The sequence below is a fragment of the Sciurus carolinensis genome, chromosome 11 (assembly GCF_902686445.1).
Source record: "Sciurus carolinensis chromosome 11, mSciCar1.2, whole genome shotgun sequence".
Classification (NCBI taxonomy): Eukaryota; Metazoa; Chordata; class Mammalia; order Rodentia; family Sciuridae; genus Sciurus; species Sciurus carolinensis.
In genome coordinates, this window is record NC_062223.1 from 33,024,738 (window position 1) to 33,044,807 (window position 20,070).

At 55.2% G+C, this 20,070-nt stretch overlaps 1 protein-coding gene across 3 annotated transcripts in view; it reads right to left on the reverse strand.

The window, feature by feature from the left end:
* The window catches only part of Dgkz (diacylglycerol kinase zeta), a 41,238-nt gene that overhangs the window by 14,153 nt on the left and 7,015 nt on the right, over positions 1-20,070 (reverse strand). For 2 of the 3 annotated variants that reach the window (XM_047516235.1, XM_047516234.1), the window contains exon 1: positions 15,295-15,867. The exons of the other annotated variant lie outside the window; for it this stretch is intronic. In XM_047516235.1, the coding sequence (XP_047372191.1) occupies positions 15,295-15,455 (161 nt within the window). In that variant the 5' untranslated portion in view covers positions 15,456-15,867. Of the gene's footprint in view, positions 1-15,294; positions 15,868-20,070 lie in introns of those variants that run through there. 3 annotated transcript variants of the gene reach the window in all.

Below are 20,070 nucleotides of genomic sequence, written 5' to 3' on the forward strand. Positions count from 1 at the left end.
CCCCGTAGGCCACCGCAGCAGGTGCTTGTGCCCCCACTCCTTCTAATTTTTTTTTTTTTTTTTGGTACCAAGGAATGAATCCAGGGGCACTTAACCACTGAGCCACATCCCCAGCCTTTATATTTTCTGTTTTAAGAAAGGGTCTTGCCAAGTTGCTGAGGCTAGCCTTGAACTTGTGATCCTCCTGCTTCAGCCTCCAGAGTCACTGGTATTATAGGCGTGGGCCACCACATTGGCAAAGGGTGAGAAGCTGGTACAGCTCAGGATGGTGATGCCCCCAGAGCACCTCCATCTCCTGGGCCCTGTGCCTGGGGTGCAGTCCATGGGGGTGGGACAGCCCCGTCACTAGCACTCACAGGATGAAATGGTGCTGCCTGGGCTAACAGGAAGAAGACTTCTGCCCGCTGAGGGTCTGGCTGAAGTCAGAACTGGACCCACGGTGGGCAGGGGATGGCTGCGCACTGAGCGCCTTCTCACTCGGCTTGCGGCTGCGCCGTGGTCTTGCAGGCAGCTTCCCAACCTGTGCAAGTGTAAGTGAAGGGCCAGTGGCAGAGGGACCTGAGCTCCTGCACCAGCAGAGAGGGAGGCTGCTGTGCCTGAGGAAGCCGGGTGCACGACAAATGCCCTCACAAGCAAAGATGGTCCCCCTCAAACCAGATGGATGGAGCAGGAGGTGAGCCCCAGGGACAGGAGAGCAGGCCTGGGCAGAGTGCCTGGTATCATCCCGGCTCACGGTCGCCTGCCCGCTGTGCTGAGCCCCTCACACTTAGAACCTCGAGGAAGGGCCTGCGCGTGCTACACTCCTGACGAGGAGACCAGGTGCACGGCCAATCCCCGGGAGCTGGTGTGGCACCCCACACTACCTGGTGCGCCCTGCGGCGAGATGGGGGGGGCTCAGGTCTTTCCTCTTGGCCCCTGAGGCTGGGGAAGGAAATGGTGATACCTGCCTTCTCACTCGCTCTGTACCTGTGACAGTGGCAGGCTCTGGGTAGGACCTTTAGGGCCTCATTTGACTCCTGCCATAGCCCCGTGAAGGAGGCAGGACCAGCTCCATTACAAGATGAGGAGAACGGCTTGAAAAGGCACAGTCACGCAGTCACGCAGTCAGGCGGTGGCAGGGCCAGGACTGTGCCCAGGTCTGCCCGGTTCGGGGTCTGCTCTGTGTCCCAGGAAAGCTCCTGAAGGTCTGGCTGCCACTGCTGCCAGGACACTGGCACTCCCCAGGGTGTCAGCTTTCCCCACCCGTCTGCTTAGGCCGCCCTGTGACAGCTGCCCAGCCTGGAGGAGATTAGTCACCCGGACACACCGCCTGATGCTAGTGTCACCCAGAAAACAAAAGGCCACAGTGTGGGAGGGGGAGGTGCTGCTGCACTCCCTGGGTGGTGGTGAGGGCCAGGCCCTGTCTGCTGTCCCAGACCTGTACTAACAACAGGGACCAAGAGGAAGAGGTGGCCTGAAAGCCCATCACGACATGGGGGACAGTTCACAGGTGCTCCTAAAGAGCTCAGCCCCACATGCTGCTGGGACCAGGTCCACATCTGTGCAGCCCTCTGGGAGAGCGCAAGACAGGCCAGGCAGCGCCGGCACTGCCGACCGCGGACCTCCGGCCTCAGCTGCCCTGTCTGTCCCAGGAGATCAGCAGACTGGCTGACGTTTTATGATGGCTCTCCTGCTAGGCACGCACACCTCTGGGCTCCTACTCTCCCCTCCCTCCAGGTCCCATGCTTCCTGTTCCTCCGGTCTCCATAGAAACCTCTGTCCTCTGGTCAGCAATCGCCTGACTCCTCACTTCCTATCTGTGCTGAGGCTTCTTCTGGGGCTAATCGGAAGCCCAGCATGGACTTGTCAGAAACCCTGCCTGGGCCTGGAGCCTCTTCCCATGGTGCAGCTCCAAGCAGCAGCTTCTTCTCACCTCACGCTCTGTCACCTCAGGCACACCACACGGTACACGTAAAGGTCACTGGAGGAGGCCCCACGGGGTTCTGACGCTGAGAGCACAGCAAAGTGGTCACCCCTTAGCTTCCTGCTCGAGTCTGCAGGAAGACTGCCACATCCAAGGGGACAAGATGGGGAAGGGTTCCTGGGACCCCTTCTATCTCCAGGGGGCCTGATGGGGTGGGCCCGTGGAAGCACAAAGGATGCCTAGAGACAGGCACAGTGGGGTCCGACCACGCACAGGTGATGACCCAGGCTGCGGCCGTGGAGCCGAGGCAGATGCCAGTGGGGCCAGGTGGGCCCAGAGCTTCATCAGCTACCAGCCAGAAGGACACATGGCCTCCTGGCCAGACCACCTCACTCCTGACACCAGCGGCAAGTGAGAAAGACCAAGCATACTGGAATCCTGCGTCTGCCATTGCCACACCGGGCTGACTGACTAGTCCAAGTCTCCACGTTCTCATCTGCAAAATGGAGATCATGCCACCTAGTTCCCAAGGCTGGCCCAAGGGTGGCTCTGAGGCAGTGAAGAACATGAGGTACCAGACGATACCTGGCAGAGCAGGGGCATGGCAGGGCCCATGTCCAAACGGACCAAGAGCCTGTGGTTGTCCCACCCCTAGGGTTCGTCTCTGTCCACAGTGGGGGTGGGATCCCAGAATGGGAAGCAGGAGTGCCCAGGGTGGCCACGCACCACAGGAGGAACAGAGCCTGGCAGCCTGTGCCACCTGGGTGTCTGCTCAATCTGTGAGGAGTGCCCTGGGCCTCTGGCACCAGGCTGGCCCCTCTGGGGACTCCTCTGCCTCCAGAGGAACTTGCACACGACACCAGCAGGGTTCAGCTAAGTGACCATTACGCACTGTGGCAGGGCCCCCTAGTCCCCTGCTCAGTGAAGCTAGCCAGGGAGCACGGTGATCCCACTTCCAGCAGCCCCAGAGCAAGGGCCTGCAGCTGCCTCCCCAGGGGCTGCTGGCCAGAAGCCACAGCTGGTCGCTCCACTCCCACAGCCCTAGTAGGAGCAGAGGAGGTGGGAGAGCTGGGAGGGCAGCCGGCACGTCCCAGGCCAGCCCGGGCCGGGAGGGTAGGGTCCTGACTTCCCCAGGCCTCTGCTTACTAAAAGGACCCTGCAGAAAACAAAACAAGGAACAAAAATGCACACGGAGCCAGTGGGCCAGGGCTGGAAAGTAAGGGAGGGACCAGGCCGGTAAAATGTTTACCTTCCAGGGTCTACCCTGGCTTGGGCAGGAGCACCAACTTGGCCACTTTTCCTTTTCCATCAGCTTTGGGGACCTGACGGGACAAGTCACTCCTCTAGGAACAGTGGTGCCCGGGTCCATTCTGATCCACCCCTTCCCAGACCCACCCAGATAAATGCAGAAGGGAGGGATTAAAAGACAGAGAAGGGTCGGGGGAGCCCCGTTGACCTGATCTGGAAGGCAGGGTGGCAGGCGGGAGGTGGGCAAGCAGGTGGGGGCTGGGGTCCCGGGCGGCTCTGGCTCCAGCTCTGGGCTACCGGCCTCCGCGGAGCAAGTCCTAGTTTGGAGAGCAAGCTGCAGTGGCTGCTTCTCTGCCCCCTCCCCCTCGCCACCCTCCTCCCCCTAGCCTGTGACAGCCGTTATGAAAATAGCCCAATTGGTAACCGACTGCACTTCCTCTCCCAGCGGCAGCTCCAGGCCCTGCAGCAGGCAGGCAGTGGGTGGGCGGGTGGCACCCGGTGGCACACAAGGCGCACGAGCCTTGCCTCCTGGCTCCTCTTCCCCAAGTCCCGGAGCCAGGCTGAGTGACAGCCCAATCAATAGCCTTTCCTCTGTGCTGCCCAGGCCATGCCTCGGCTTGCTCAGGGACAGGTCTAACTAAGGAGGGAGAGCTGGGGTCTGGCTAGATTCCCCTTCAAGGAAACAGCGCTGGGTCCACGGGACAGGTTTTCCGGGGTTCGAGAACCTAAGCACATTGGCTTTAGACAAAACAACTACAAAAAATAAATATCCATGGAGTGTTTCACAACTTAGAAAAGCTTTCACCACCGGCATTATCACGCAGGAGACTAACGATTCCTTTGCAGGTCCTTTACTGTCCCTGATCAGCAGATGGGGCCAGAAATGGCTGGTGGCCGACCTGATCCACAGGGTGTGTCTTCTGGCCCTGCCAAGGAGGCCTTTCAGAGCTGCCCCTGCTTGTGCCAAGCTGAAGGATGCCCAGGATAGGGCAGCTGTGTCACACACACCCTGCCTAGACTGCCATCCTCCAGTTCACAGTCCTGCCCTGGCTCCCTAGGGTCTAGAGCGGCAGCAAACGTCCTGATCCCAGATTTCTTTCCACTCTTAAAAATTACTGAAGATTCTAAAAAACATCCCCCCGCCCCGTGGGGGCCAGGAGGGATGACAGCTATTAAAACCTACCATATCCAAAAGTAAAACAGAAATGTTGAAAATTTTACTAATTCATTTAAAAACAAGAAACCCTTGACATGTTAACATAGATAACATGTTTATGAAAATAAACCATACTTTCTAAAACAAAAATATTAGCTAAAAGAGTGGCGCTGTTGCATGTTTTTGCAAACCTCTTCTCGTGTCTGGCTTACTGGAAGGCAGCGGGGTTCTCGTGCTACATCTACCCCTGCAGCTGTCTGTCGCGACAGGAAGCACATGAGGAAAACTGCCTCACACTGACACGTAATTAGAAAAGGAAGGAATAGTTTATCAGCCTTTTCAGGTAACTACGGACAGTCTTCTTCACTACTACACCAACATATGACAAGTAATAGTTGCCTAAAGGTAAGTTGCAGGGTAGAATCTGAAACCTTATCAGTGACCTTTTTCCGGGTCTATCTTGCAGGTTGTTTGAGACAACGTTGCCCAGGCTGGTCTTGAACTCCTGAGCTCAAGCCATCCTCCAGCCTCTTCCTCAGAGTGGCTGGGACTACAGGTCACACGACCATGCCTGGGCTATCTCCCAATGTGAACTTTGTAACATCAAGCATGGTCACTGGAGGATACTCCTTTCCTGGGCTGTGCAGGTCTTCCAGATGTTGACACATTTCATCAGACAATATCGAAAGATCACATTTGCCATCACTACAGATCTCATCAGAAAGTTTTAAGTCTTGGGAAGTTATCAGGCTCTAGAAGGTGGATACAAGGTTTCCAAAAATCTCATTTGTGTTCAAAAGCTCCATGTTGCTCACTGGCAACAAATACTGATACTATTTTCCAAGTGACAGGCTCACTTCATTCATTATTGAGAAAATGTCTGCCAGATAGTCTGACTAGTTTGTCTGTCAGGTGTTTAAATGAAAATGGTGCTCCTTAAAAAGGGCGCCGGGTACAGCTTGCGACTTGACCGCCTAAGAGCTCCCCCTCACCACCTCGGCAGCAGCAAGAGCGCCTTATCTGTGCCCGCAGTTCCTCACCCAGAGTATTAAAAAGGGTCTTGACATAATAAAGCTAGTAATTTTTACTTCTTTATTATTTGAATCCATGGGTGCTTTGCCGCTGTGTCCCCGCCACTTTTATTCTGAAACAGGGTCTCGCTAAGTTGCCAAAGTGGGCCTCGAATTTGCAGTTGACCTGCCTCAACCTCCCACATTGAATTGCTGGGACTACAGATGTGCTGTACGCCACTACACCCAGCGGTTTTTACTCCTTAAACAAAACAAAACAAAAAAACCTAAGTATGGAGTGGGTGAGGTGAGGGGAGGGGTGCTGCCTGGACAGTGACAACTCCAGTAGCTCCACCCACCAGTTCTGCACCCGTAGGTCAGGTGCAACCCGGAGAGCCAGGACGAACCAGGGTAGCTCTGCACACGTTGCTCCCTCATCAACCCCTGAAACGGTTGAGGACCCCCCAGGACCACGTTTTGGTACCTGCTGATTCAGAGTGAGTTCTAAATCTTCCAGCCTGGCCAAAGCAGCTTCTGCAATGTGGTACTAACTCAGTCTTCTGGGCCATGACACAAGCCCTTGGCTCTAACCAACCCAACCAATCTTCTTCTGTCCAATCTGGCTGTGCCTGGCCCACCTTCTGCCTGGAACCCTGGCCTTCCTCCCCACCTGCTCTCAGAAGCCCCCTGCTCGCAGCTGCTCCAGCCAGCCAGCCCAGGCCCGCCCAGGCCGCTACATCGGCCATTTGGTTACTCTGTCTCCAGAGCCCTGGAAAGCTTGCTTCTTTAGGGCCCACGACTCGTTCCCCATCAGACCACAAGCTCCCTGGGGCTGGGGCCTTGGTACATCTGGGCACGCCAGCATAGGCCAGACAGTAAGTTGGTGTTTACAGAGCTTCAGCTCAGGAGGAAGGAACAGGGAATTCCGTGGGGGAGGGGCCAGAACCTTCAGGGAAGAGAAGGGCTTCCTCCCCTGGGTACCGCACCCAAGGGCTGGCCACAGGCCCAGGCCACTTCTCTTTGTTGGGTACAAGAGGATGGTAGCAGCCTTTGTTCTCGTGGCTACCTTCCTCTCCTCTCCAGGAGATCTGAGCGACAGCTGGAGGCCCCTTTCTGGGCTGGGAGCCATCGCCCACTCCATGTTCTCCATGGCTTCCCTTATGAAACCTGGACAGCGGGATTGGGTGACACAAAGTCACAAGGTGGGGGGTGGGGCAAGGCAGAGAGAGGAAGGGCTGCCTCAGATGCTTGGGGGCTGGGCTGGGACTCTGAGTTCCTTAAGGAAATATCTTCAGTCTCTTCCTTCACATCCTGGGGTCTTGTCTCAGGGCCTGGGCCAGGCCTGGGAGAGACGCGCGCTGAAAGAGTGAGCGACTGACTCATTTCTTTAGCCTCCTCTCCAACCATCCTCCTGCTGCCCCCAGAGCTCACTTGAAGGCACTCACTCAGAATCGCCGGCTCCCCACTGCCAATGGCTTCCCGGCTTCCCTTCCTCTCTCCTTCCTATGTTGTCTATTTTATTTGACAAATACACACCTCACTCAGCCACTGCCTGCTCTAAATTTTACAAATACTGACCTACTGATCCTTATAACATTTTTAGTTGGTATCATCATCCCTACTACCTGTGTCCTCCGATGACAGGTAAGAACAGTGGCCTGCTGGAGGGCAGGCAGCTAAAGGCAGCAGAGCTGGGGTGTAAACCCTGCAAGTGTGCTTCACAGTCCAGGCTCCCAAGGCCTCGCTCTCTACCTCTAAATGCTCTTGTTACATAATACATGCCCCTGTGCTGGGCACCTGAAATCTCTAGACTGGAGTGAGAGTCTACTCTTTGCTTGCTGAACTTTGCCTCTTTTTTCCCTCCCATCGTGTAAGAGTTGGTTCAGATATTGGCTTTGCCAGAAAGTTCTCCCCAGCCCCATCTCCCAGGGGGTTAGCTGCTCCCACGCCCTCTCTCAGTTATTCTGGGCCAGCAGCACTGGTTTGGGAGCCTGCACCCCCCAAGACCGTGAGCCCTGGGGATCTCGCACTGCTAGTAATTGCATCCCCAGGGTGTAGAAGTGCCGGGCGTGGCCTGAGGAGTGAAGAGAAAGAAAGCCAATGGTCCACACAGCCTCCCGGTTGGAGCTGACAGCAGCCGGACTGCTCCTGAGGTGCTTTGCTAGCACTGGGGAGACAAGCTGCTGGTCTGGGCGGAGTCTTGTGTCCTGGAGGCAGCACTGAAAGTGATCCCTCAAGGGAAGGCCAGTATGTCTCCCTCTGAGTCTCCCAATGGCCCCTGGTTACAGTGCCCCAGCCCCCACTCTTCTCTGGTGACTAGTCCCCTCACCTTACCTTCTCCTGTGTCTGCAGCAAACTCCATTCCCCATCTGCTAGGAGAAACATCCTCCCTCACCCCTCATTCAAGATTTAACATGCCCCCGCAACCTTCTGAACCCTTGGGCCCAGCCCCAAGCATCTGAGGCAGCCCCTGCTCCTCCCCCATCTGGTGACTTTCTGTCACCCAATCCTGCTATCCAGATCTCATAAAAAAAAGTCGTGGAGAATGTGGAGTGGGCAATGGCTCTCATCCCAGAAAGGGGCCTCCCTCACCACCTGGCAGATTCTGACTCAGCTATCAGCACCCAGGGACCCAGGAATCCGCGCATCCCACATAAGGTTTGAATCAGGAACTGTGCCTAGAATCTGAGCAGTCACAGGGAACTCAGGTCTTGAATGTGGATTTGGACACAAGGTCCAGGGGGGTTCTGCCTCTGACCAGCAGCACCTTAGGCTAAGCCTCTCCATCTGTGTGGGCCACACTCTTCTCATCTGAAACGAGGTGAACACCTAACTTGTCTTCCGCACGGGACTGCTATATGCTTGAAAGAGAAGGTGTTTGTTCATGGTAACCATTTCCTCAGTTTACCAAAAACTTAAAGAAACTAAATGCCCCAGAGGCCTTCACATTAGGACCTAATGTGTGGGTCCAACACCGCTTTGGAACACACCTTGGCAACATCTGACTAAGTTAAAGACACACATGACAGTGACCGAGCACTGGTGGACAGAACGCACAAGGAGCAGGGTACCAGGACGGTCTCTGGAGGATCACCTGCAGTGGTGACTACTGCAAACCTGAATGTCCACCAGAAGGAGACGGGAAGTCAGTTGCTACAGAAAGGAGCAAGCAGCAGGGTAAGGCGAGTTCACTTGAGCTTGTGTCTTATGATAGGAAATCTCCAAAACAATGTCCAGGGAGAAACTCAAATTCAGAATATGTCCAGGAAATTATTTAAAATCAAGGTGAAAACTTTGATAATTATAAACAGTATTATATGGTGGTAGAGACACATACTGATGTAGGTAAACTTTAAGAACAGGTATGAGAACAGCAAACCAATGAGGATTCTGGTTTCCTCTGGGGAAGAAGGTTCTTCTGGGCCTCTATATCTACCTAAAGCTAATAGGGTGTAATGGTTAGATTTGACCAAGATAAGTGGTGGTAAATACATTATTCTGTGTAGTATTCTAGTTGCAAAAGATTTAATGCTTTAAAAAAGACTCTTAAATAATCTTAAAAGGACTCTCGGAGGAAGATCAGCTCCCTGAGTTGCCCTTGGTCTCCCCTGGCTAGTTTCAATAGTGTCACTGTCTCATAACAGGCAGACAGGAAGGCAGGTCTCCCCCTAAGGGATGCCTTCCAGAGGTGGGTGGGCAGTGGCAGGTTGTGTCAGTGGGGCGTCTGCGTGGGCGGGGGAGCAGGAACCAGCTTGCCCCCTTTCACAACCACCCCCGCCTCTCTCTGTAAAATGTCAGCAAGTTGGGGAAGGGAGGCGGAGAGACAGCAAGCTGTTAACCCGCAAGATGCTGGGGCGTGGGTGGTGCAGGCCCAGGCTCCCAGACAGCTATTCTGGCGTGTGCTGATGGGCTCAGCCCTGGCAGAGGAGAGGCCTCTCCCAGGGAGCTCTGCACCGGTGCTCTGCCAGGAGCAAGAGGGTGCGGATCCGACAGCAGAGAGGGAAGGTGCTGGGTGTAAATGTTGCCCAGCCTCTCCCCCACCATCAGTCACCCACTGACCCTGGGGTGATATCAGAGGTTCCTCTGAACTTACCCTTTGAGTCTCTGCCCTTTGTACCTACGAAGCAAGATAAAAGGTCACAGATGTGCCCCTCCACTCCAGATCTAGCCAGGGACAGCCAGTGCCCAGCCTCAGGCTCCCTACCTAGGATCTCTGCAGCCCAGCCTCTTCCTCCTGAAGCTAGGGATATTGGTGGCAGTTCTGCCCTGGAATTCAGGAACAGATCAACACAGGGTCTCACACTATGTCCACGTGAGGCAAATTGCTTCTCACTAAATCCCATGAAGCACTCAAACTCCTTCTTAGGCTCTACCAGTTTAGGAATGGAAAATACAAGAAAAGAGTGCTAAGAAGAAGGGCAGCCAAGTGTCGTGGAAGACCCTTAGGCTGGCTTCAGTGTGAGCTTCAAGATCCTGGGCCAGAGCTGGGCACAGTCTTGGAAGGCTGACACTGGACAATCGTAAGTTCCAAGCCAGCCTGGGCAACTTAGTGAGACCCTGTCTCTAAATAAAAAAATAAAAGGTCTGGGGATGTGGCTCATTGGTAAAGAACCTCAGGGTTCAATCCCTAGTACAAAAAAAAAAAAAAAAAAAAAATTCTGGGCTAGGCTCCTGACCTTTCCAACTCTTCGTTTCCTCATCTGTAAAATGGGAGTAAAACCAATTGTTGTACATGTTGTGACACTGTTGTGAAGATTTCATGAAGCTGATGGCTTTATAAGCTTCCGGCACCCATTAATGGCCAGAAAGAGGTGAGCCGACAGCACTCACCCGTGTAGGGGTGGTGGGAGTGCTCCCTCAACTCCCTCGCCTAGGCTTCCCCTCAGCTCAGGGGCCCGGCCTCGCTCAAACCTGCTCTCCCAACCCGTGTCTACAGTGTCAGCCCAGGTAGAAGAAAGGAGGAAAAGTGGTGGGATGGCAGCCCAGGAGCCATCTGGTCTCTGCTCCAGGCTGCCCTTTCCCCACCATGCTGAGTGCACAGGGGATGGAGGAACAGCACCACAGCCTGACAGCCTAAGGGCATCAGGGCCCCCAGATGGAACAGAGGTGGTGGCTGAGGAGAGCAAGAAACAAGTGCCTGGCAGCACCCAGAAGGGCTCCAGGAAGGAGCGGGGCGTGAGCCTGGAAGCAGGTGCAGCGGCTCCCCCTCCCCACACACCGCCCCTCCCTGGGCTGACTTAAGAGGACTGTTCAGGTGGTGGCAGCAGCCTCCAGGACAGTCAAAAGAAGAGGCAAAAGGCAGGTTGGAAGGGGTCAGATGAGGATTTCTCAGAAGACAAGGCAAGGCTCTGGGGTCTTGTGATGTGGCACAAATGAACAGGGCCCTGGGAGCTAAGAGACCGTGCTGGAGGCTGGGGTGGAGCTCAGTGGTAGAGCTCTTGCCTACCAGTGCCCAACCCCCAGAACCCCCCACCACACACAGGAGACAGTGCTACAGTTCCAGGTAACCCCTAGCCAGCTGTGAGACCTTGGCAATGTCAAGGCTACTTGTCTGAGCCTTGATCTTCAGGGTCAGGAGGGATGGGACCAGGTGACGTAGAAGTACACACCTTCTGCCTCATTCTGACTGGCTCCACGCTGGCAGCCAGAGTATCAGATACTCATCATCAGGAGATGTCTGTGGGTCCACCTAGAGCAAGTGCAAGTGAACTGGCCAGGAGAATCGCCTCACCCCTGGTCCTCCCCCAGTGGCAACTGTTGCCCCCTTGTGTCGCTCCAGAGATACTGCAGAGCAGAATCCTGGGTCAGCTCCAAACTCTTGCCTCTCTTTCCTTTGTAGGGACAGAAGGGACTCAGGCTCCTGATTCCTTTAGGAATCAACTCAGTCCAAATCTCAGGGCCAGCTAACCTCACTATTAACCTCCTTCTCTGTTTTCCCGGGGTGAGGTGGTGGGGTGGCTGGGAAGATTCTGGAGAGGCCTCCAGGAAGATGAGGAGTGCAGGCCTGACATTCTCTCCCAGTTCCAGCTACCCAGGGTCTATCTAGGCTTTCTCTGATCAGGGGTCATTAGTCCTTTCTCTGTCCTTGCCTGAAGGGACACTCACTCTTATGCTCTCTTGTGCCATTTACAAATCCTGGTGGCTCCACATCCTGTGATTTGACCTTTTGGGGCCAAGGCACACAGACAAAAAAGACAGGAATCACCTATCTTGTCCCTTGATCATCAGGCCAGAGGCTCTGGGCATGTGGCAATGGATGGGGACCAGGAGATTCTTATTCTGCACAAGCTCCATACTCCAGCACATGGCCTTGTGTGGGGCGTGAACAGTGAGATGAACACAACTTGGTCAGAGGCCCCATTTTCTTCCCCAAATTGGCTGGAACCCAAGGACTCTAAGGCTCGCCTCCCGCAGCCACCTGGGCTGTTCCCAGCATTGGCCTAATTGAGACAAGCGCTCAAAGAGGCTTCCTTTTGCTCCCAGACATCCTGGCACCACAGACAGGGGTTCTCTCTCTGAATGAGAGGCATTCCTCATGGTGTCCCTCCCCATTCATTGCAAACCAACCCAAACAAGGTCTGCTTCTGCATAAGTTGCCTGGCGGGCACCCTATGACTTCTACTTCAGGACCGTGTTCACTGGGGCCATGTGGCATTGTCTATAAATGAGACCTATTGTCTCAAACTTGTTCCACAGGTGTGTTTCCTGCCCTCTGGGAGCTTATGACTTTGAGCTTAATGAAGGGCAGGAGATGGTAGAGCAGATGCTCAGGCTCCCAGGGGCTCTGTCAGCCAAAGCTCCTTCTGTCTGGATGTGCAAAGTGCCAGGTAATTTCTGATGCCCCTGGGGTGCAAAACCAGCTAATCCACAAACTGTGCGACCTGCCCAGGATCAGGCCGCTGGGATCAGGCCAGAGGATAAGCAAGTCTTCCCTTTCTCCCAGTGGGTCCTAGAGCAGGAGGAGGAGTCAACCTCCCTCCCACTTGTGACTGACCAACCCTTTAGGCCCATAGAACCTGAATGCAAAGGTCCCGCCCTCCTGACTCAGGGTGGAGGAAAACCGGAAGTCCTGGGATTAAAGCAGGCTTGCACCTCCTCTTCCCTCTCCTCCTCAGGGAGGGGGCTGATGGTTCCCAGCATGAAGAAGTGAGGCAGGATGGAGCTGGGGGCGGGAAGAATCCATAAGTTGGGGAGGATCACAGCTCAGCTTTGTGTCTCACTGGGCTAAAAAAGGGAGATGGCAAACTGCTCCCCAGATTCCCAGAGAGTGATGCCAGTTGTATGGGACAGAGACTGGCTTTAAGGAAAAGGTTCTTTAAGTAAGATGCCACAGAGACTGTTCCTGCCCAATGGACCAGGGAAACCTGTGGCCCATGTACCATCACAACACCCTGCCAAGCCCACAACAGACAATGATTGTTCCTGGAACTCCCCAAGTGAGCCCAGATACCACTACAGAGCTCTCAACACAGCTTAAGCAGCCACCAAGCTATCTGTTACTGGGGAATCTTCCCTCCTAGCCACTGCCCATTCTTTTATGAGGCCTCTCAGCCCCAAGGTTTGAGGTCGGAGTGGGGGAGCAGGATAGGAATCTGCAGAGGAGGGTGTCTAAGAAGCGAGAGTTAGGTTATGAATGAGCATGGAGCCTGGGAAAAGATGGAGGAACGGTTTCAGTTGGGACACTGAGGATTTTACCAGTGGCCATCAATCAACCAACAATGGTGACTGGTCCAGTAAGGAGCATTAAAGGCAGAGCCCAGAGCAGGGACACTATTCCACTATTCTGTTCCCTGCCATCAAGTCAAGTAAAAGGAGGGAGGCCAACTCCAGTGGGTACTGATTCTGAGCTCCCAGGCCTGCCAGGGAAAGCCCCAACCCTCACTCCGGTGTCTGAATGTATTCAGTCCTGCTGCCCCCAACACACTGCTACCAAGTAGTGGACACACCTTGCAAGCTTCCAAAGGTGCTCTTTGATTTTCTTCTCATGAGATACCCTATCAGATCACTTACCATGCCCAGGGTGATGTAATCCTGTGTTTCTCAAACTTGGGAGCACATCAGAGTCACTTGGGAAGCTCCAAAAAAATGCCCAGGCCCTACCTGCATACCTGATGAGCCAGACATACCAAAGGCAAGATCTAGGAATCTGAGTATTTCTTAAAGCTCCCCATGCCCCTGTGATGTTCTGTTTAGAATCCTGGCACACACAGAGAGATGTAGATTTTGGAATCAAACCAACTTGAGTTCAAACACTGTCTCTGCCTCTTTTGCTATATGACTCTGGGCAAAGCACCTCTCTCTCTGACCCTGTTTTTTTCATCTATTAAAAAAAAATGGAGAAATAACACCTATCCTGCTTATTATAGGGAATTATATAAAGGTACCTATCAGTTCTTTGGCTTCTTGTTCTTCCTCCAGAATGTGCCTGAGGCTCATCTCTACATGCACAAACCTGTGCCCTTCAAAAGGGGCACAGCTACAGGTCAGAAGCACCTAACACTTGGTGCCCTGTGGGCAGTGACAGGAAGCCTATGGTGGAGCCCCTCCCTCCCCCTCCGGAGCCTGTGAACACAGGAGGCTACATCCTGCAGAGCTGGGTGTAAACTGTTCCATCTTGCAGGGCTGTGGGTGACAAAACAGAAGTATTGGAAGCCTCATTGCCTGTCCCGCTTGACACGACACTGAAGCCCACACAGCTTTACGCGAGCCCCTGGAGCTCCATCTGCCTGTGCAAGGATCCAGGTTTCTGCGTATGGTGTGTGCTCAGTGACAAAGTGTTAGGTGCAAAGAGCAGGGTCCTGGTTAGAGTAAGGCTAGCAGAGAGCATAGGTCAGCATCATAGGTACACCAACCGGTACAACAGAAAACTGCCCAGGTTATTGGTAGGTAGTCTACCCTGGGAAGAGACAGGTCAAAGCCCAGGAGGTGTTGAATACCATGAAGCCTGGCAGTTGCAGAAAAGAGAGAGGTAGGCCTTGGGCAGAGTCCAAGTGGTCAGAGTCCATTCTGAAGTAGCACTGGGGTCCTTAGCTGATTGGCTGCAAGCTCCCTAGCCAGCAGGGAAGGGCCAGGGTCAGACGGGAAAAGCTAAGAGAGCCAGGTGGAGTACGCTCACCTTAGACTAGGGTTGTGAAGGCAGGTAGCAGAGGGCATCCAGGACCAGTACACAGCCACCAACTGCCTGCACTCAATCTTTCCATACCCTCCCCCAGTTCCTCACCAGCGTCCTGGTCAAAGCTCTGTCACAGGCACAATATGGTGACATTTGGAGTGCTGGGGGGAGGGGGCCAGATAGAGCTTGAACAGCAAGCACAGACTCCAGACTACAGCCCACTTCATCTCCTTCCCAGCAAGGACTGGAACGGGGCAGGGGAAGAGATGACTGCCCACAGAAGAGTCTGGGGTTTCCCTGATAATTAAGAGCCAGGCAGAATAGGTGGCCAGGGACCCCCAACCCCGAGAAGAAGCAACTAAATCAGTGGCCAGTGCTCTGGGCACTGCCATGTGTCGTGACGGTATCAACTAGGCCACATTCAGCAGATGCCAAAGAGGTGGCAGGCAAATGGGTCCCACAGAAGCGCAAAGGGCAGTGTGACCCCCGACTCACTGGTGCCAAGAGGCTCAGGGAGGCCCTGTTCTATCAGTGTCGAGAAGGGGTAGGTAGGCGACGGGTCATGGGTACCCTGCCTGTTGATGCCAAGGGGTTGGGGTGGTTCCCTCTCCCCGCTGGAGGTTTGGGACCTGAGCCTGCACCGTGATCCAGACAGATGAGGCGCACACTGCTGGTGCCAGTGCCGGGGCGACCCCGACAGTCCGTGCCCGGGTGCTAGGAGATGACCCCCACGCTGTGCCAACGCCAAGGTAGACGTGCCGGCGGGAGACACCCCTGGGAGTTAGTACCTATGTGGCCCGTCCCGCCAGTGGCCGCGGAAAGTCCCCCGGTGCCGCGGTGCCCGTCCCGCCGCCGCCCCGCTCACCTGTGCCCGAAGAGTCGCAGCCCTGGGAAGCGCCGCTTGCTGAGGCGCCGTGGCGCCTTGTCCGGCTCAGGACAGGCGTCGCGCTCGGAGCCGCTGGACGAGGCGGAGGCCGACTCGGAGTCGCTGCTCCGGGCCTCGGGGCTGCCGTCCCGCGGCTCCATCCGGCCCTAGCCCCGGCCGGCGGCGGGCCTGCGGGAGACGCCCATGCCGGGCCGGCGGCCGGGGCTCAGCACGCCCGCTCCGCGCCGCCCGCCGCGGCCATGGCGCGCGCTCGCTCCGCCCGCCCCGTGCCGCGCGCCCCCGCGCCCCACGCCCAGGTGCCCGGGAAGCGGCCGCCGCTGCCGCTCCAGGAAGTGCCGCCAGCCGCGGCCGCAGGACCCCGCATAGCTGGCCGGGCCGCTGCCTGCCCGCCGCCGAGCACGCCCCCTCGGCCGCGCAGCGGCACCGGGCCCGCGGCGCCCTCTGCCGGCCCTAGCCCGCGCCGCAGCACGCGAGGCGGCCCGGAGGGGCGGAGCCACAGAAGCCCCGCCTCCTCGGCCCCGGGCCGGTCAGCCTGGACCGGACAGAATTTCCTGGCTTGGCACGCGCGCACACCGTGCGCACCCACGCGTACAATCGTTCTCTCCCCGAAGCTCTCCCGCACCCAACAACCACATGCTCACAAGCGTACGCCCCCGAGGGCGGTCGTCACCACCTCCCCACATCCACGAGGAATGTCTTCCTCTCTCGCACACCCTGTGCCCACTTAGCCACTCCTAGGATCTCCAATCTGACGCCCTTGGCTCTCCCTAATGAAAGTCACACAGCGCTCCCATGGACACAGAACAGACACGCCCCTCACACACAATTCTACTCACTCCTTACTCAAACTCAGACTTCCCATCCCAGCCTCACACTCCGCAGCCAGTTACTTAAGGACCCTCGGGCACACCAACAACGAGCTTTCACATTTCTCGAAGTCAACCTTCCACAACTATTCACAGTGGCCTCCAACCCTTCACTGGCTCTAACCGTAACTTTTCCCCCCGCGCACATTGTCCGGTGGCACCTCTTGATCTCTTATACTACAGGAATCACCTGCCCGCCTCTTACACGATGAAATATCACACATTAGGGCAACAGTGACAGTGTACCCACTCATACACATACACACCCAAGTAGAAATACACATCTCCTACACCCAACTAACCCCCAGGACGATTATTACAGGACTGCATCCTTCTCCTTCACACACACTCCCAAAAATATACCTCATGTGCACACACAAACAACCCCCAAGGGCAGCAGAATTTGTCCTCCAGAAATGAGCAGTTGGAACCAGAACAATCGCCTGAGGGGACACAACCATCATACATGCTTGGTGATCCACAGCTCAGTCAGTGTCTGATGGACCCTATGGGGCTACACAGGGAGGCTGGGAAGCCGGAGACAGGCCTTCCTCCTCCCTAACCCTGCCACCCTGGTACCCACACCAGCTGCTCGCTGTTTCAGTTTGCACTCCACTCTGCAAAGCCACATCCTGTATCACCCTCACTTTCACCCATTCCTCTGGGGTTCTGGCAGCCCATTTTCCAGCCTCAGTCAGCCACAAATAGCTAAGGCCGGGGGCACTGGGACCTGTGAGCAAGTCTGTGATTTTGAGAAAGAGCCAGTACCCTAAGACCCAAACTGCTGTCCTAGCTCCCTTCAAGTTTTCTGTGGGCCTGAAGAAGCTCTGAGCAGGCTTGTGGGGCCCCAGCCCTCCAGTAAACAACGGGTGTGAGGCTGGCAGAAAAGTCCACAAGTGACCTGATGCTGGCCTCCTGGGGTACATGTGTTTTCTTTGGGGAAGTTTCTCAATGGTACTTACGCCAAGCTCCAAGGGAAGAGCCCAGGGGCAGCTGGAGACCCCACTGAGTTTGCACAAAGCCTGGTGGCTGATTCAGAAACCTTTAGCACCAGCACCGAATGCCACACCCCTGTGGACGCTTCTCTCCCCAGCGCCTGCTGTTAGCTCCTAGCCTCCTGGGGGCTCAGCCCTTCCCCAAGCTGCCACCCAGCAGTCCTGCCATCAGAGCTCCCACCACCCTGCCAAGAACCTCTTTGCCCTCTGCTGGGTCTCCACAGAGCTGTTGGATAATAGACGGGTCACCCTGCTTCGTCCACCCTGCTACCTTCAGGGAGACGGAGGTCCCCACGCCCACTCTCAGGTCACCCTTGTACCTACTGTGTCTGGGGGGCCTCGGCTGGGATCTGTGGCACGTCCCAGGAGCGGTAGCGCCACATCTGCCTCAGTGTCCCCAGTAGCTCCCTTTCTTCTGTCCCCAGCGCCTCCACGGGGCCCAGAGCTGCGGCCACATCGCAGCCTCCCCCGGCACTGTGGCCAGCCCCCAGCACGCTCATCCTGCCCGGCGACTCTCTTCCTCTTTCGGCACTTCCTGACCGGGGGGGCCCTGCTAGAGGCCTCTGGCCGCCCAAGCAGAGGACCACAGGGCTCTTAGGCGCCTTCCGCTGGCTTAGGCAGGAGACTGGCTGGGGTGAGGAGCTGCATGGGAGGGCAAGGGGCAGGTGGGGACAAGCCCAGCCCACAGCCAGGAGAAAACTCCAGAGTCACCAGGCCTGCCTGGACTCGACTCTGCACCTCAGCCCAACCTGGCTTTCCTCTTCACTTAACTTGTCTGATTTTTACTACCTGGACCCTGCCGAAGTCTCTCAGTTCACGATGCCCCTTGGTATACTTGCTGGGGATGTCCTGCTCACAGAAGCTCTCTCTCCTTCACACCTTTGTGTATATCACACCAGCCAGAGCGGTGGTAGTAAAAGCAGCAATGAGGATGTTTGAAATAAGGTAAGCTATAACCAGGTAAATAAATGGGCCTCAATTCTCTCATCTGTAAAATGGAATAATAACTCAGACTCATAGAGTTACAGATGCATTGAGGGGAAAGGGTTTACAAATTAATTCATTTGATCAGTACACATTGAGTACCTTCCATGAACCAGGTGCAGTCTCACAGAGTATCATGGTAAACAAGGAGGCTGGGCTCTGTCCTCACAGAGCTCAGAGGCTGCAGCAGGGAGATGACCAGGAACAGACCATCCATGCCTAATACAAGGTCAGGTATTGAGATGTGCTATAAAGAAGGGGGCCAAAATGAAGGGCGAAGAGAGTGACAGGCGGTGGCAACACCTCGCTCCTCTGAGGAGGCGACATTTGAGAACCGACCTGAACGAATCAAGAGAGCACCTCACAGGCTTACCTGGGAGAATGGGAGCCAGAGGAATGTGACCAGGGACTGGAAAGATCTCCAGAGGTCAGGCTGTGCTGGAGTCTTTTTTCATACCAGGATTTAAACCCAGGGGCGCTTAACCACTGAGTCACATCCCCAGCCCTTTTTAATTTTTACTTTAGAAATGATCTCCCTAAGTTGCTTAGGGCCTCATTAGGTTGCTGAGGCTGGTCGCAAACTTGGGATTCTCCTGCCTCAGCCTCCTGAGTTGCTGGGATTACAGGAGTCTGCCACTGTGCCCCATCTTACTCTTTATTCGTAGGGCTGGTTCTGGGGAGGAAATCGTACCTTCCTCAAGCATTCTTTAATCACACTGCTCTATAATTAGTTCTTTAATTGTATATGTGTGTGTTACTCCAGCGAGGCTGTGAAATTCTCGAGGACAGAAACAGTGTCAGTTCAGTTCAACAAACACTTACGCTACAAACCCTGCAGACACAGGATGCACACGATGCCACCTCAGCCCTTAGCAGCCTCCGTCTGGTGCTAGAATGACTGAGGCATGATGTTTTTCAATAACTTGTTTACCCGATGCATGCAATGCAATGTATCATTAATACTCAGTTGTAAGAAACAGTAGTTAGTATTTCTTGCATACTTCTGTGCCAGGAACTGTACTGAATATATAATTAGCTCATTGAATCCTTTAATGACCCAAGAGATCGACTTTGCTATTTTCTACCTCTTGCACAGGGAAACTGAGGTGCAGAGTTGTTAAGCTTACTAGTTCCAGGTCACCCAGCTGGTAAGTGATAGAATTAAGAATCTGAGCCTAGACTCTTAAATAAGACTCCTATTGCTCCTCTAAGTTTGGGGATATGGCCAGGTTTGGTACCCCTTTTCCCAACTGCTCTCCCTCCAGTCCATCATCTCTGAGTCCCTCAAGGTGGGTCCTGTATGCTGTGGCTCCTCAGAGACCCTGCCCGCCGGGCCAAGGTCAATTCTGGAAGGAGGCTGTTGCAGGGCCCGATCTTCCTCTCCCAGGCATTCTGCAATAGCTCCAGTAGTTAAACAGAGGAAATGGGGCTGGGCTTGTTTTCCATTTGAGGCTCTGGCAGCCCTGAAGCAGCAGAAAGCAGGAAATGGGGCTCCTGGAGGGGAAGCAAGGCAGTCTGGAGGCTCTGAGCTACAGAACAGAGTAGTCCTAGCCTGGGACCAGGACCACCTTGGGCTTGTACCCCTCAAAGCTGTCGACACCAGCTTTGTTCTCCAGCTGGTGTGGGGAGGATGAAGCTAGAAGGGACAGGTGCACAGGGCTGGGGAGGATGCCCTTGGCAGTTCCTAGGACAATACGTGCTAGTACTGGGCAGCTGGGGACCCCTCAGAATACACCCAGGTACACACAGGAAGAGGAATCTGGGTAAGACAATTATTCTGGGCTTTATTGAGGCCCCAGAGGGTGAGGTGTTCTACTTTCTGTGGCCTGGATGAGCAAGTGGGAGCTGGGGAAAAGAAATGTACCAGGCCACCACACACTCAACCCACGACCTGGACATCCTCTGCTCTC